Here is a 13,629-nt window from a genome sequence, read left to right as displayed (position 1 = left end):
CAGTGAAGCTTCTGAACTTGCAAAGGTGCCCGCTTGCTTGGCTAGCTCAGAGGCAGTCCACCACACTCTAACCTGTAAGGAAAGCCAACAGTCAGGGAGAGGTGAGCTGTATACAAAACCAAAACCAAGATCTGCTTCTGGCCACCACCCTTATGTCACCCATCCTTGTGGATGGGTGACAGATAGGCATAATTTTATCAGAGGATCACAGAAGCTCACCTTCCTGAGATGCATGCTAGGTTTGGGGCCCTGGTTTAAAACGTTTTCTAGCCTGGGGTTATGCAAAAATCTAATGAAACAAGAAGTTTCCATTGAGAAGTTTCAACCTGGTAGAAAAAGAAGTTCTTGCTTTAGCAACCCCAATGAACTGATTAAAAGTGAGCCCCACAAACACACATCCCAGTATCATCAAGAGCAAGTCAAATCCACACCAGAGCTAATAGGAAACCCAGTGATGGAGAGTCAGGGTGGCCACTGAAACAAAAGCCCAGGCTCTGAATGCCAGCTCAGCAGGCAGCCATCCTTTTCAATGGGACTCTCTCTTTGATGTGTGTTTTTTAACTGTAACTTTCATGTGGTGATGGGGGAAGCTGAGAGCAAGGTGGTAGCATTATGTGAAGACCAATGCTTTCAGATGCCCTTTGCCCTGCAACAGCACCAGGCAGACAAAGAAGAAGCACACAGATGGGAGAAGCCTATATGTTTTTAAAGAATATCCGTGCTGGCAGAATCTAAAAGGGTGAGAAGATGCATGCCCTCAATGGCACAGAAAAAGAAATGGTGGGGCCACTAAGACAGACAGATTGGGCTTAAAATAATAGTTAACTTGGATCACAACCCAAATTAAAATTATGTGTGTCCAATTAGCTGAAAGTAAATTAATCCCTGGGTGTGGCAAATATTTAACACATTTGTTTTCAACCGCGGCAGAGTGAAGAAGTAAAAGGAAGGGACCACGAGGATAGGTCTTGCTTTACAGAATGCATATGTTCTCAGAAAACCCACGTGAAAGTAAAACAATATTTTTACATGTAAGGCTCCTGCTATTTATTAAAAAACATGTTAGGAGGAAGTCAAATCGGTTTTGAACAGTAGTCAGAACTTTACACATGTCTGAGTTTGCCTAGTGAGGTTGATCCAGCTTGAAGAGTGAGAGGCCTTTGTAGGGTGCCCTCTCACTGTAAGTTTATCCTCCAGGAGGATTTTATACCAGTCTGGGTGACCCTACCCAAAGAGGCCCCAGGGAGTCAGAAATGTCACTGAGTAAGGGCAGGCAACCTAGAGGACTGAACTGTTGTGTGGAAAGGCAGCTTACAGAAGACTACAGCACTAGGTGAGGCTCCCTTACCTTAGGTGGCGGGGGTGGGGGGTGGGGGGGAGTCACACAGCAGAGCTGGATTGCTAGCTAGGCATGTGTCCACTATGCCAGTGCCACCCTGAAGGCCCAGGGGGAAAGAAGGCAGTGGTCAAGTAGAACCGAAAGTGGGGTAGAGAAAGCCTACACACACACACACACACACACACACACGACGGAGAGCAACCAATGCTGGGAATCATCTCTTCAGAGGTAGAGTGGCTGAGAGGGCAACTAATGTGTTAGGAAAATGAGGTAGAGTGAAAAGGTAGACGGCAGGAGAGACAGGAAAAGAAAGCAGCATTCATCATGGCGGGCATGCACATTTTCTTCTGTTCTAGCAAAATAACAGAAATGGAGTAGTTTGTAAAGAATAGAAATTTATTTTGCCTTAATTGACCTAGAGTTCCAAGGGAACTGGTCAACCTTTCATCATTGGGTGAGGACCTCCTTGCTAGTAATTTCTTTATGGGCCATCCACTCTCTTGATTTCATCTAATCCTAATTACCTCCCCAAAGCCCCACTCCCAAATAAATGAGGGATTAGATTTCTCACACATTGACATTTGGGGACCTGTCTAATAATGACAAAAGTAGAAGCACAAAGATTCAGGACTGGGTGAGTGTTTAGTTTTTTAATGATTATTTTTAAAGTATTCCAGCAAGCAAAATCATCACGAAAACCTAAGATGCTGCCGTCTGTACCTCATCCCTTAATGGATGTGGCAGGATCTATTTTGAGAGCAAATAGAAAGAAGGCAAACTCCGTTGTCAAGAGGTGCTAATTGATAGTTGGCAAAACATTTTTAATATCGCTCCATTTTATATAATTTTTACTAGTCCATTGCTGAGGAGTATGCACTTGGATATGCATGATCAGAGACAAACTTTTCTCCTACACCAACATTCTTCTGCAGACAGGAGAATGCTCTATGAGCCTGGCTGCCTTGCTGGTATCAATTACATTATATTATAGAATTCTCTTGGTTCCATTCTTAGAGCAATAAGCGGTGGGGACTCTACCCATCTGCCTAGCGTTTTACCTGACCCTTCCAGCTCCGTGGGGACCTGGAGGGTAGAATATAGTTCTTTACAGTTCTTGGGACTCTCAAACCCAGAAACCAACTACTCTTCCTGTTTCCCTCCCTTCCATCTCTGAATGATCTGCCTTCACCTTTGAAACAGATCCACTCACTACTCCTAGTTTTCCATGACTATTCTAGAAGACATTCCATGTACCGTTCCCACACTTCCTCAGAATTTAATCCTGTTCCAACATCTATCAAACATTTAATTGCCCATTCCTGACTGGCCTAGAAGTACCTGGAGAGTGGGGAGTAGGCCTTGTGCAATAGTTCCAGTGGGTGTCACAGAGTCAGGCAAGGGTACACCTGCTACCCTTCAGAGCATATCATCACGGATGCTCAGCATTCCTTTGCTGTCTTGACTGAGGTGCCGCCTTACCCACTTTGACATATTTATCCTCCATTGCGTTACGTTCACCCGTGTGGCTGACGGGTTCCCCTCTTTGCACATAGTTTATCGGCTCTACTCTGAAGAAAGCAATAATTAGTCTAGGAACCTGGCCACTGCCCACCGGGATAAAAATGTCTACTTCAGATTTAAGCAGTTCTATAAAGCTGGACAGAGCGTTTCTTATAGTTCGAGTGAGGTGAAACAGGGATTCATTTTGTGTTGGGTACACAGAAGAGAAATAATTATTTTGTATAATAGTTTGTGTTCTCTGAGAAGATGGGATCACGTGTGGGAGAGGTTGAATGGGGCAAATGACTGTAACCAATGAAGGGAAGGAGCTTGGGAAGAGAGAGACCTCTGGTCTTGTGAAGGAGGAGGGAAAAGAAAGGCCAGGGGGAAAGGTTTCCATCAGAACTTCAGACATCCTGGAGAGATCCAACAAGGCCAATGAGGAGGATCATTTTCTCTACCTGTCTTTCTCTCTGTCTCTTTCCCTGAATCTTTGAAATTTCAGACTGCATGTGACCTCAAGAAGCAGCCATTGTTATCATTAAAGCCACCATTAAGCCCAGAAGCACCTTGTCTTAAAAACTATCACGAAGGGAATGAATGTCCTATATTATCAGAAGCCTCATTCTAGGGTCTTAACAGGAGCACAGAGTGTGTTGGCTGAGAAATAAAAACCACCATCATCTGTTGAGTAGCTGTAGGTGTCATGGTCCATCCCAGGTACTCTGTATGTCTTAATTTTATTCAGCCTTCGCACTAATCCCACGGACTAAGTATAGAACTCATCTCCATTTAAAGGTGAAGAAACTGAAGCCACGACTTTAAAAATTACTGATCAGGACTAGTCGTCGCTTCGGCGGGTCCAGAATTAGACCCTGACTGTAAACTGGAGAAGCCAGTGGTGCTGCTGGTGTTTTTCGGAGGCAGTTCAAGTTGAATCATTAATTCTACTAAGGTGTTGAACGGCAACCCTCTCTTCCAAGATGTCAAAAACAAACAAATCGAAGTCTGGGTCTCGCTCTTCTCGCTCAAGATCTGCATCCAGATCTCGGTCTCGATCGTTTTCCAAGTCTCGGTCCAGAAGCCGATCTGTCTCCCGTTCAAGGAAACGCAGGCTGAGTTCTAGGTCTCGTTCCAGATCGTATTCTCCAGCTCATAACAGAGAAAGGAATCACCCCCGAGTGTATCAGAATCGAGATTTCAGAGGCCACAACAGAGGCTATCGGAGACCCTATTATTTCCGTGGGCGAAACCGAGGCTTTTATCCGTGGGGCCAGTATAACCGAGGTGGCTATGGAAACTACCGGTCCAATTGGCAGAACTACCGGCAAGCATACAGTCCTCGTCGAGGCCGGTCCCGGTCCCGGTCCCCAAAGAGAAGGTCCCCTTCACCACGGTCCAGGAGCCATTCTAGGAACTCTGATAAATCATCCTCTGACAGGTCAAGGCGCTCCTCATCCTCCCGGTCATCCTCCAACCACAGCAGGGTTGAATCGTCTAAGCGCAAGTCTACAAAAGAGAAGAAGTCCTCTTCTAAGGATAGCAGGCCATCTCAGGCAGCCGGTGATAACCAGGGAGATGAGGCCAAGGAGCAGACATTTTCTGGAGGTGCATCTCAAGATATAAAAGGGTCTGAGAGCTCAAAGCCATGGCCAGATGCCACTACCTATAGCACTGGTTCTGCGTCACGGGCCTCGGCTTCTGATCTGAGCCCCCGGGAGAGAAGCCCAGCTCTCAAAAGTCCCCTCCAGTCTGTGGTGGTTAGGCGAAGGTCACCGCGCCCTAGCCCTGTGCCAAAACCTAGTCCTCCACTTTCTAATACATCCCAGATGGGCTCATCTATGTCAGGTGGTGCTGGGTATCAGTCTGGAACACACCAAGGTCAGTTCGACCATGGCTCTGGATCTTTGAGTCCATCTAAAAAGAGCCCTGTGGGTAAGAGTCCTCCGGCCACTGGCTCTGCATATGGTTCATCTCAGAAAGACGAGAGTGCTGCTTCAGGAGGAGCAGCATACACAAAAAGGTACCTGGAAGACCAGAAAACAGAGAATGGGAAAGATAAGGAACAGAAACAAACAAATACTGATAAAGAGAAGCTGAAAGAGAAAGGGAGCTTCTCTGATGCTGATGTAAAAATGAAATCTGATCCATTTGCTTCCAAGACTGACACTGAGAAGCCCTTCCGAGGCAGCCAGTCACCTAAAAGGTATAAGCTTCGTGATGACTTTGAGAAAAAGATGGCTGACTTCCACAAGGAGGAGATGGATGAACAAGATAAGGACAAAAGTAAGGGGAGGAAGGAACCTGAGTTTGATGATGAGCCCAAATTTATGTCTAAAGTTATAACCGGTGCAAGCAAAAACCAGGAGGAAGAGAAGTCAGGCAAGTGGGAGAGCCTGGTGCATACAGGGAAGGAAAAGCTGAGGAAGGCGGAGGAGCTGGAGGAGGAGCCTTTCACAGAGAGATCCAGAAAGGAGGAGCGTGGAGGGGCCAAGAGGAGCGAAAGTGGACACAGGGGCTTTGTGCCAGAAAAGAATTTCCGAGTGACTGCGTACAAGGCGGTCCAGGAGAAAAATTCGTCACCTCCCCCACGGAAGACCTCTGAGAGCCGAGACAAGCTGGGAAACAAAGGAGACTTTTCCTCAGGGAAGTCTTCCTTTTCCATTACTCGGGAGGCCCAGGTCAATGTCCGGATGGACTCGTTTGATGAGGACCTTGCACGACCCAGTGGCTTATTGGCTCAGGAAAGAAAGCTTTGTCGGGATCTAGTCCATAGCAATAAAAAGGAACAGGAATTTCGTTCCATCTTCCAGCACATACAGTCAGCTCAGTCTCAGCGTAGCCCCTCAGAATTGTTTGCTCAGCACATAGTGACGATTGTTCATCATGTTAAAGAACATCACTTTGGATCCTCTGGAATGACATTACATGAACGCTTTACTAAATACCTAAAGAGAGGAAGTGAACAAGAAGCAGCTAAAAATAAGAAAAGCCCAGAAATACACAGGAGGATAGACATTTCCCCCAGTACATTCAGAAAACATGGTTTGACTCACGAGGAAATGAAAAGTCCCCGGGAACCTGGCTATAAGCAGGCTGAAGGCAAATACAAAGATGATCCTGTTGATCTTCGCCTTGATATTGAGCGTCGTAAAAAACATAAGGAGAGAGATCTTAAGCGAGGTAAATCAAGAGAGTCGGTGGATTCCCGAGACTCTAGCCACTCAAGAGAAAGATCAGCTGAGAAAACAGAGAAAACTCACAAAGGATCGAAGAAGCAGAAGAAGCACCGCAGAGCAAGAGACCGGTCTAGGTCCTCCTCTTCCTCTTCCCAGTCGTCTCACTCCTACAAAGCAGAGGAGTACCCCGAGGAAGCAGAGGAAAGGGAGGAGAGCACCACAGGTTTTGACAAATCCAGACTGGGGACCAAAGACTTCGTGGGTCCAAATGAAAGAGGCGGCAGAGCACGGGGAACCTTTCAATTTCGAGCAAGAGGGAGAGGTTGGGGCAGAGGAAACTATTCCGGTAACAATAACAACAACAGCAACAATGATTTTCAAAAGAGAAACCGGGAAGAGGAATGGGATCCAGAGTACACACCCAAAAGCAAGAAGTATTACTTGCATGATGACCGGGAAGGTGAAGGCAGTGACAAGTGGATGAGCCGTGGCCGTGGCCGAGGAGCCTTCCCCCGGGGTCGGGGCCGGTTCATGTTCCGGAAATCCAGTACCAGCCCCAAGTGGGCCCACGATAAGTTCAGTGGCGAGGAAGGAGAGATTGAAGACGATGAGAGTGGGACAGAGAACCGGGAAGACAAGGACGGTCTGCAGCCCACAGCTGAGTAGGGCCGCTCTTGATGGAGCCCTGGCCCAGGGAGAGAGGCGCTGGGAGAGTCTGGTGGAGCTAAACAGGGAGCCTCAAGAAGATCCTGCAAATCCCACCCCACAACCCACCAGCCAAACAGAACCTACAACAGCAGAGTACACATCCCTGGTGCTGTCCCACTGGACAGAGGACACTGGCCCCAGAGCCTAGGATCAGGCCCATGTTTTGAGCAGCCCACAACACACTGGGCTCCCGCTGTTTCTTGTTTGTTGTTGGTGTGTGGGGTGGGGGCAGGGTAGGGAGAATGATGCTGATGCTTGGGTTTTTTGTTTGTTTGGTTTTGTTTTCCTTTCCCTATTAGAAACCCAAGTTTCCTTAATTTCGTTTGGAACTAAGAGGATGAACTTGGTTTTCAGTCTTTTCCTGTCCTGATTTTTAAAAGGCCCTTATATTTCTCTTTTTGTTCTTTTTCTTTTCTTTTTACAGGATATGTAGTATATTAGCAGAAAGATTTAATTTGGGCAACTTTGATTCTTAAAGCATGTGAATAAACATTGCCGTGTTCGCTTCAGTTTGGGACCAAACTGCTTGGATCTTTGTAAAAACCGGTTTTGTATGTCACGGAGGAGTTTAAGGCCTTTCTGACCACCTTGTGTTCCCCTTTCTGCACAGCCATGTGTCACATGGAGTTGCTCCCAGCCTCCCCATGCATCCTGCTCTTGTCTGATTTCTCCTGGGCTGGGCTTCCCATTTCCACCAGCAGCTCCAGTATCCTAAACTTTGTAGTCCTGCTGGTCCTCAGCAAAAAGAGTGGAAACTGGAGGGCAGTTTCTGGGCTGTTTTCTAAGAAACTTCTGAATTCTATTATCTTTACAAATACAAGATGAGAAAATAATTTTTTCAATATTTTTTATTGATCTTTTTATAAAATGAAAAGAAACTCCTATGATCGATTAAGGATGGTGGTTATGGCTGGGTGGTTTGTGGGGTTTGTGTGTTTTGGTTTTGTTTTTTGTTTTTTTTTCTTTTTAACCTTAAGTTTTGGGTTGAAACATTTTCCAATGTTGGGGGGGGGGGCGGGGGGGCATCCTCATAAAAGGGTCCTTGTGCTTGCCTTCCAGGGAGGCAGTCCCGAGCAGGTGAACCACAGCAGTGCATATGTTCTATGCCCACTGCACCCTCCTCTTCCCCCAGCCTTTGCTCTTGGGTTATTGCTACTTCCCCTTACTTTGCTAATTTCTGTAGTTAAGTTGGTTTTACTTGAATGATTCATGTTTAGGGGAGAAAGAAAAACACCCTTAAGTTTTTGTTTCAACTCCTCCTGCAAATAAAAACAATAAACGAAGAAAAAAAAAAAAAAAAAAAAAAAAAAAAAAATTACTGATCACTACAAAGCTAGTAAGCCGCAGAAGATAATTCAAGCCATTTCACACTTGAAACTGATAATTAAATAGTATCTTAAATAACTTTGTCTACCCTATGACAGAGGCAGATGGGTAGTGTGGTTTCTCTTGTAGTGTTTTGAGCTTTGAGGGCAATGCCATCCTTCACCCTCCCCTAGTGCTTGTCAATGGGTCGTGAAAGGAAGAGTTTTTCCCTTCCCTGATAGAATGGTTTTAAGAAGACAGGGCACATAACCAAGGAGGCTGTCTCTTCCATTGTCTGGAAGTACTGAGGCCCAAAATCTTAGTAACTATATGTATCCAGAGGTGATTGAAGTCCTGGTATAACAGCATATGCCTACTGACTTGAAACTGATGAGAAGAGATGGAAACTTGTAAAAAAGTTTTGGGATGAAGGACCTCTATTCTTGTCTTTGTCCTCGGTGCTGTCTTGATCAAAAGCCAGAAAAGCTACAAGTTTTAGGGTCTCTGGTTTCTGATTTATTTTCTTATTATCTTTCTTCATCTTTCACACAGTTGCCTGTAAACTGTCTGTGAGGTTGTAAGAGAAATTCCAGTTCAGGTACCTGGGATGGAGAAGCACATGAGTACTTACTTCATGGGTTGATCAGCTGTACTGACCAGATTAACAACCTTGTCTTGACCCCATCACACCAAAAGCATCACAAAATCTTAGATGGGGCACTCAGTGGCACCCCTTTGTCGTGCTGTCTTCTTATTTCTTAAGTTCTTACCTATAAGGCTCTAATGAACTTCTTTCCCAAATTTGCCTCCTACTTTTTGTGAAATTCATTCTTCAGGTTCACAAGATGATGGGCCCAGAAGCTATTGGGCCAAGATGACTTCAGTGCTGTGTGCTGATCGTCCAGGATACTTAGCACCCCTGAATTAAGCTCAGTGCAGGCAAGAAAACTTGTCACTTTCCAGGACGTTGGTCTTTTTCTTATTATCTTTCTTGTAACAAAACCAACTTGTTCTTGATCTAACTGTGTCTAAGTCATCTTAACCAAGGAAGACTGTGCATACAGCAGTTACATTTCTGCCTAAGAGGGAGGAAGGTATCTTGCTGCAAATTGTGAAGTACGTGGCTCAAAGTCACAAAGGTATCCACAGTAGAAATAAAATCCCCATTGACCTCATGGCAAGCTCTTGCTCTAGGATTGCTTTTGTTTTTGATTTTTTGAGTCAGGGTTTCTCTGTAGCTTTGGAACCTGTCCTGAAACTAGCTCCTGTAGACCAGGTTGGCCTCAAACTCACAGATATCCGCCTGCCTCTGCCTCCTGAGTACTGGAATTAAAGGTGTGTATCAGCACTGCCTGGCAAGATTGTAAAGAAGGGCAGTCAATGACAGGGCAGAAACCCAGAGTCTTGAAGACCTGGGGAAGATGCTGAGGAAGCCTACTGCATCTCCAGGAACCAGTCTAAAAGGAGAGCTCAGGAGATATAGTGTGGGCAGAGAGCCAAATGCTGAGGGGGAAACATGCACCTGCTCTGAAGGAAGTCTGGGTAGCAAGTTCATCTTCACTGAAGGAAGGGTGAGTAGCAAGTTTGTCTGCATTGAAGAATGTCTGTGTAGCACATGTATCTGTACTGAAAGAAGTCCAGCTAGCACAGGCATCTGCACTGAAGGAAGTCTAGGTGGCACCATGGCATGTGAGATCAAGAAACCGATATGCAACAAGGAAACATTAAGGACCTTTGCATGGGGCTGACATATTGCTAGGCATTTGCCATGTGTGAGAGGTTTCCATAACGTAGAAGTGAAAGAAAAGGGGGGCTTGGAGAAAAAGTCCTGCAGAGTGGGCCCATGCGGTGAGACAGGGAAAGGGCCAAATCTGGGTGTGTATGTCAACACAGACACACACCAAGTTGCTGCAGGCTCTACACCTCACTTCACACCAGTTAGACTCCCAGGGAGGAAGGACTGCTCCTGCTGGGTCTAACAACCCGGGTCTGGCTACAGGGCACTGAATGTCTTTTTTAGGGGAAAGGAGCCAGATCCTCAGGCACGAAAGATCTTTAAACTCCTGGCTACCTCTGAATATGTTGCCACTGAACATTTACAGTTTTCACCCCATCTTTCACCCATGGCCATGAGGAAGCGATCTCTGAGGCATAGAGAACAGGTTTCGGGTGTCTAGACCTGTCCCTTCCACAGCTCCTATACAGATTGACTATCTCTAGGCGACTTTTGGGAGGGGTAGATACAACTGTATGTTTTCTCTTGAGGACAAAGGCTGCTGACTATCCAAAAGTACATTGCCTACTCCTTGTGGACTGTGTATTCTAAAAACACAGAAGTGCTCTTCTGCCTTTGTGAAGAAGGTAAAAGCAAGAAAGTGGATGAAATGGACAAACAGCAGCCTACTTCATATTTGGATATTATATTGTCTTCAGTGAAGTGTGTCTAATGTTCTTGAGCCTTGTGAATAATGAAAAGGGTATCCCCCCATTGAGATCCAAGTAAATACACTGTAATTGGTTTAGAGTGCCTGTAATACCAGTGTTCTCATATTTTAAAACTCCTTTTTCTCCAAGTTTCAATAACATGTTCTTGAAAGATGTACTCTCTAAGTAATTCTTTGTCCTCGGAAAGGCACTCCAATCACTTTTCTCAACTGATGCTCTGGCATCCTTCCAAAACTGATTTAGAAGTTATGGCTCACACCCCGTGTCTGCGTCGTCTAACCTTGGCACATCCCTGAGTCCCATGAATAGGGTTGGCAGTTGGGAAAGATGGCTATAAAAAGAGGGAGAGCTGCTTGTATCTAGTTCTATTGAGCAAATTGTGCTTTCACGAAAATCCTAGAGAGTCAAAAAGAAATTGTCGTGCTACCTACCAGATCTTGGTAACTCGTTGGACCGTTCTCAATACAGAATGCTCAGTAAAGAACTTAAATTATAGGGCGCTTTGTAGTTTTCATAACTTCTATATTATCTCTATATATTTTATATAGAGAATATTTATTTTATTAATTTAAGAATCCTGGAAACTATGCAAAGTAAAGATTATTGTTCCCAGCATACAGATGAATGTCCTGAGACATAGAGGCTGTATATCCCCAGAGAGCAGGTAAAAGCTGCTGGCAGAACAAACCACAGTTCTTAGTACTGAGCTGAGTTCTCTTTCCACTGGGCCATGCTACCTGCTCAGAAACACTTAGCCATGGGCCATCAACTTCCAGACCGCCTCAGAGTACGGCCAGATTGTTCCTTGCACTGGTCACACCAGGCCCAAAGAAAAGATTGGTGACTTGGAGGAATGGACTTCCCAGTAGATCTCATGGAAGTATCCGCTGAGCTGTTGGTAGAGGAAATCCGCCTTGTCCTCAGCACACTAAGGCTCCAGAGCCAGCACTCATTCCTTTCATTAGTGTGTAATGTCTCTGCTAGCTCCATGGAGGGAGGGTTTGCTTTGCCTACTGTGAGAAAAGGCAACTGAGCTAAATTGGGCCCTCGGGCACGCACCCAGCTTTCTCAGAGCCTGTTCTGTTTAGAGGGAGTCCTCCCATGCACATCTCCCAGGACAGCTCTCGACAGCCATAAGTATACTTGATTTCCTTTAAAACAAGTAACCTAGAAAATGAAATAACGCATATTAGATTAAGCTCTGTCCCATTTGGCTAATTCAGAAGTTAATGGAAGGTCTCTTTCGGTCATTGGTATTGGCAGAGACACATTTAGTAAATTCTCATGGGAACCTCACACAGGTACAGTAGCAGCTCTTATCCATAAATTAAGGATGGCATTTAAAAGGAGTTTTTCCTCTCTAGGAGATGCCATGCAGGTCTCTCTGGACAAAGGCCCCACATACCAAACTCCCAAGGCAATACGAAGGATGGGAGGCGGGGCTGGGAAGGAGAGAGAGAGAGAGAGAGAGAGAGAGAGAGAGAGAGAGAGAGAGAACTAATAGTTAATTTCTCCACTTTGAGCTATATGCAGTTCTTTCCACACACTTACCTTTGTTAGACACATCACATATAATGACGGTTTATAATTGTTCTGCAAAGTAAATGCTAACTTGGAAGATCATGTAAGTAAGAAAAGATTAAATGCAATCCATATCTTTTCTTTAACGGCAGTCTCTATTTTTAAGTTTAAAAAAGAAAATCCAGAATTAAATTCCTTCCTGGAAACACACTGTCTAATCGTTTCTGTGATGGTCACTTCTGTCAGAGCTGGGGAAGCTCTCCCACTTGCCTGTCTCTCGAGCAGCAGCGAGCCCCCTTCAGACAAAGAAGAACATGCAGTAGCCTTCACCCTTCTTCCTAAACAGACCTCAAGTCAAGCTAGCCTGGCAGGAAGAGCACTCAAACTATGAGAGGCTAGGCTGCTTACTTCATAATCCTGTGTCTACATTTACATATAAGTTCTGTCAGTATTTTCTCCATGTTTGCTACCAGAATAATGCTAACCTCAGAGAGTAAAGAAGGCAGGTTGTTTTCTCCGTTCTGTATGAATGAGTAGTTTTAAGTCAGGGCTCTTGAAGATCCCAGGATTTGTTTTGTTTTAGAGGTAGCTCTTCTACCATTTTCACCACTGTATAAAATGAGATTTATTTAACTACTCTATATTCCTGATGACCACTGTTTTTATTATTTATTTAGGATTAATCTCAACTTTGCTAATTTATACTTTGCAAGAGTATTTTTCGCTTTGCTGAGGTTTTCAACCTTATAGAAATGTAAGTACAAAATTCTCTAATTGTGTTTATTTTCAGATTTTTCCCCCATACCTAAGCTTTTCAACATCTCAATTTTAGTATAAATGACAAGGCTTTATAATTTAATTAAATAAGTAGATAAGCAATTTATAATATCATACTGCAAACATGTAATATATATATATATATATATGATTTATTCCATCTATAAATGTACCAAAATAAAATGTAAGATAAAATGTAGTTTTCTAACCCCTAGAAATTTATTCCTCAGTCTTGCTATGTTTAGGTTTTTAATTTCTTTACCTCTGGCTTTTATTCTTCTCTTCCTTCCTTGTGGTTCTATGTTTGCTTAGTTTTCATTTTGACTTCAGTTCATTTGTAGACATTCTTTCTTAAATTCCTCAAGGAAATGAAGGCTTTTAGGCTAGTCCTTCACCTCAGAGTCCAGCATTGGATGGCCTCCAGGGGTCTTCAGAGCGCTGTTCTCACATTTGTTGTTGTTATAAATTTTGTTTATTGTGAACACTGTAGCCTCCAGGCTCTTTGAAGCATAAGTTACAAGACAGGCTCTCTGTATCTGATCCGTATGTATCCGTAGCTCTCAGGGAGCTTTCAGCTTTGCCTACAGCACACTGGCAAATGATTACCATTGTTTTCAAGAACTTGGGAATCATTTGTATTACCATTGTTTTCAAGAACTTGGGAATCATTTGTAGAGCTTGGAAACTAAAAGGAATTAAAGACTTTGAAGAGAATGTGCTAAACCTAAAAATTTCTGGTAAAATATAGGAACTCCAAATTCTATTATATATCTGTCCAAATTACCTTTACCTGTTAGCTGAACACAGCCTAGAATGAGGGAAGACTAGATGGCTGGAGGAGTGGCCGAGATTAGA

At 44.3% G+C, this 13,629-nt stretch overlaps 1 protein-coding gene and 1 long non-coding RNA gene across 2 annotated transcripts in view; one reads left to right on the top strand and one right to left on the bottom strand.

The window, feature by feature from the left end:
• Nucleotides 1–13,629, bottom strand: part of LOC130875800 (uncharacterized) — a 454,561-nt gene that overhangs the window by 45,895 nt on the left and 395,037 nt on the right. The window lies entirely within an intron of this gene.
• LOC130875799 (thyroid hormone receptor-associated protein 3-like) lies at nucleotides 3,691–7,235 on the top strand. The gene has a single exon (XM_057772028.1). It carries the CDS (start codon nucleotides 3,823–3,825, stop codon nucleotides 6,682–6,684), a length of 2,862 nt encoding a protein of 953 aa, XP_057628011.1. The 5' UTR covers nucleotides 3,691–3,822; the 3' UTR covers nucleotides 6,685–7,235.

Source organism: Chionomys nivalis, chromosome 6, assembly GCF_950005125.1.
Source record: "Chionomys nivalis chromosome 6, mChiNiv1.1, whole genome shotgun sequence".
NCBI classification, from domain to species: Eukaryota; Metazoa; Chordata; class Mammalia; order Rodentia; family Cricetidae; genus Chionomys; species Chionomys nivalis.
Note: the sequence above shows the minus strand (reverse complement) of the source record. Positions and strands in the feature narration are given on the sequence as shown.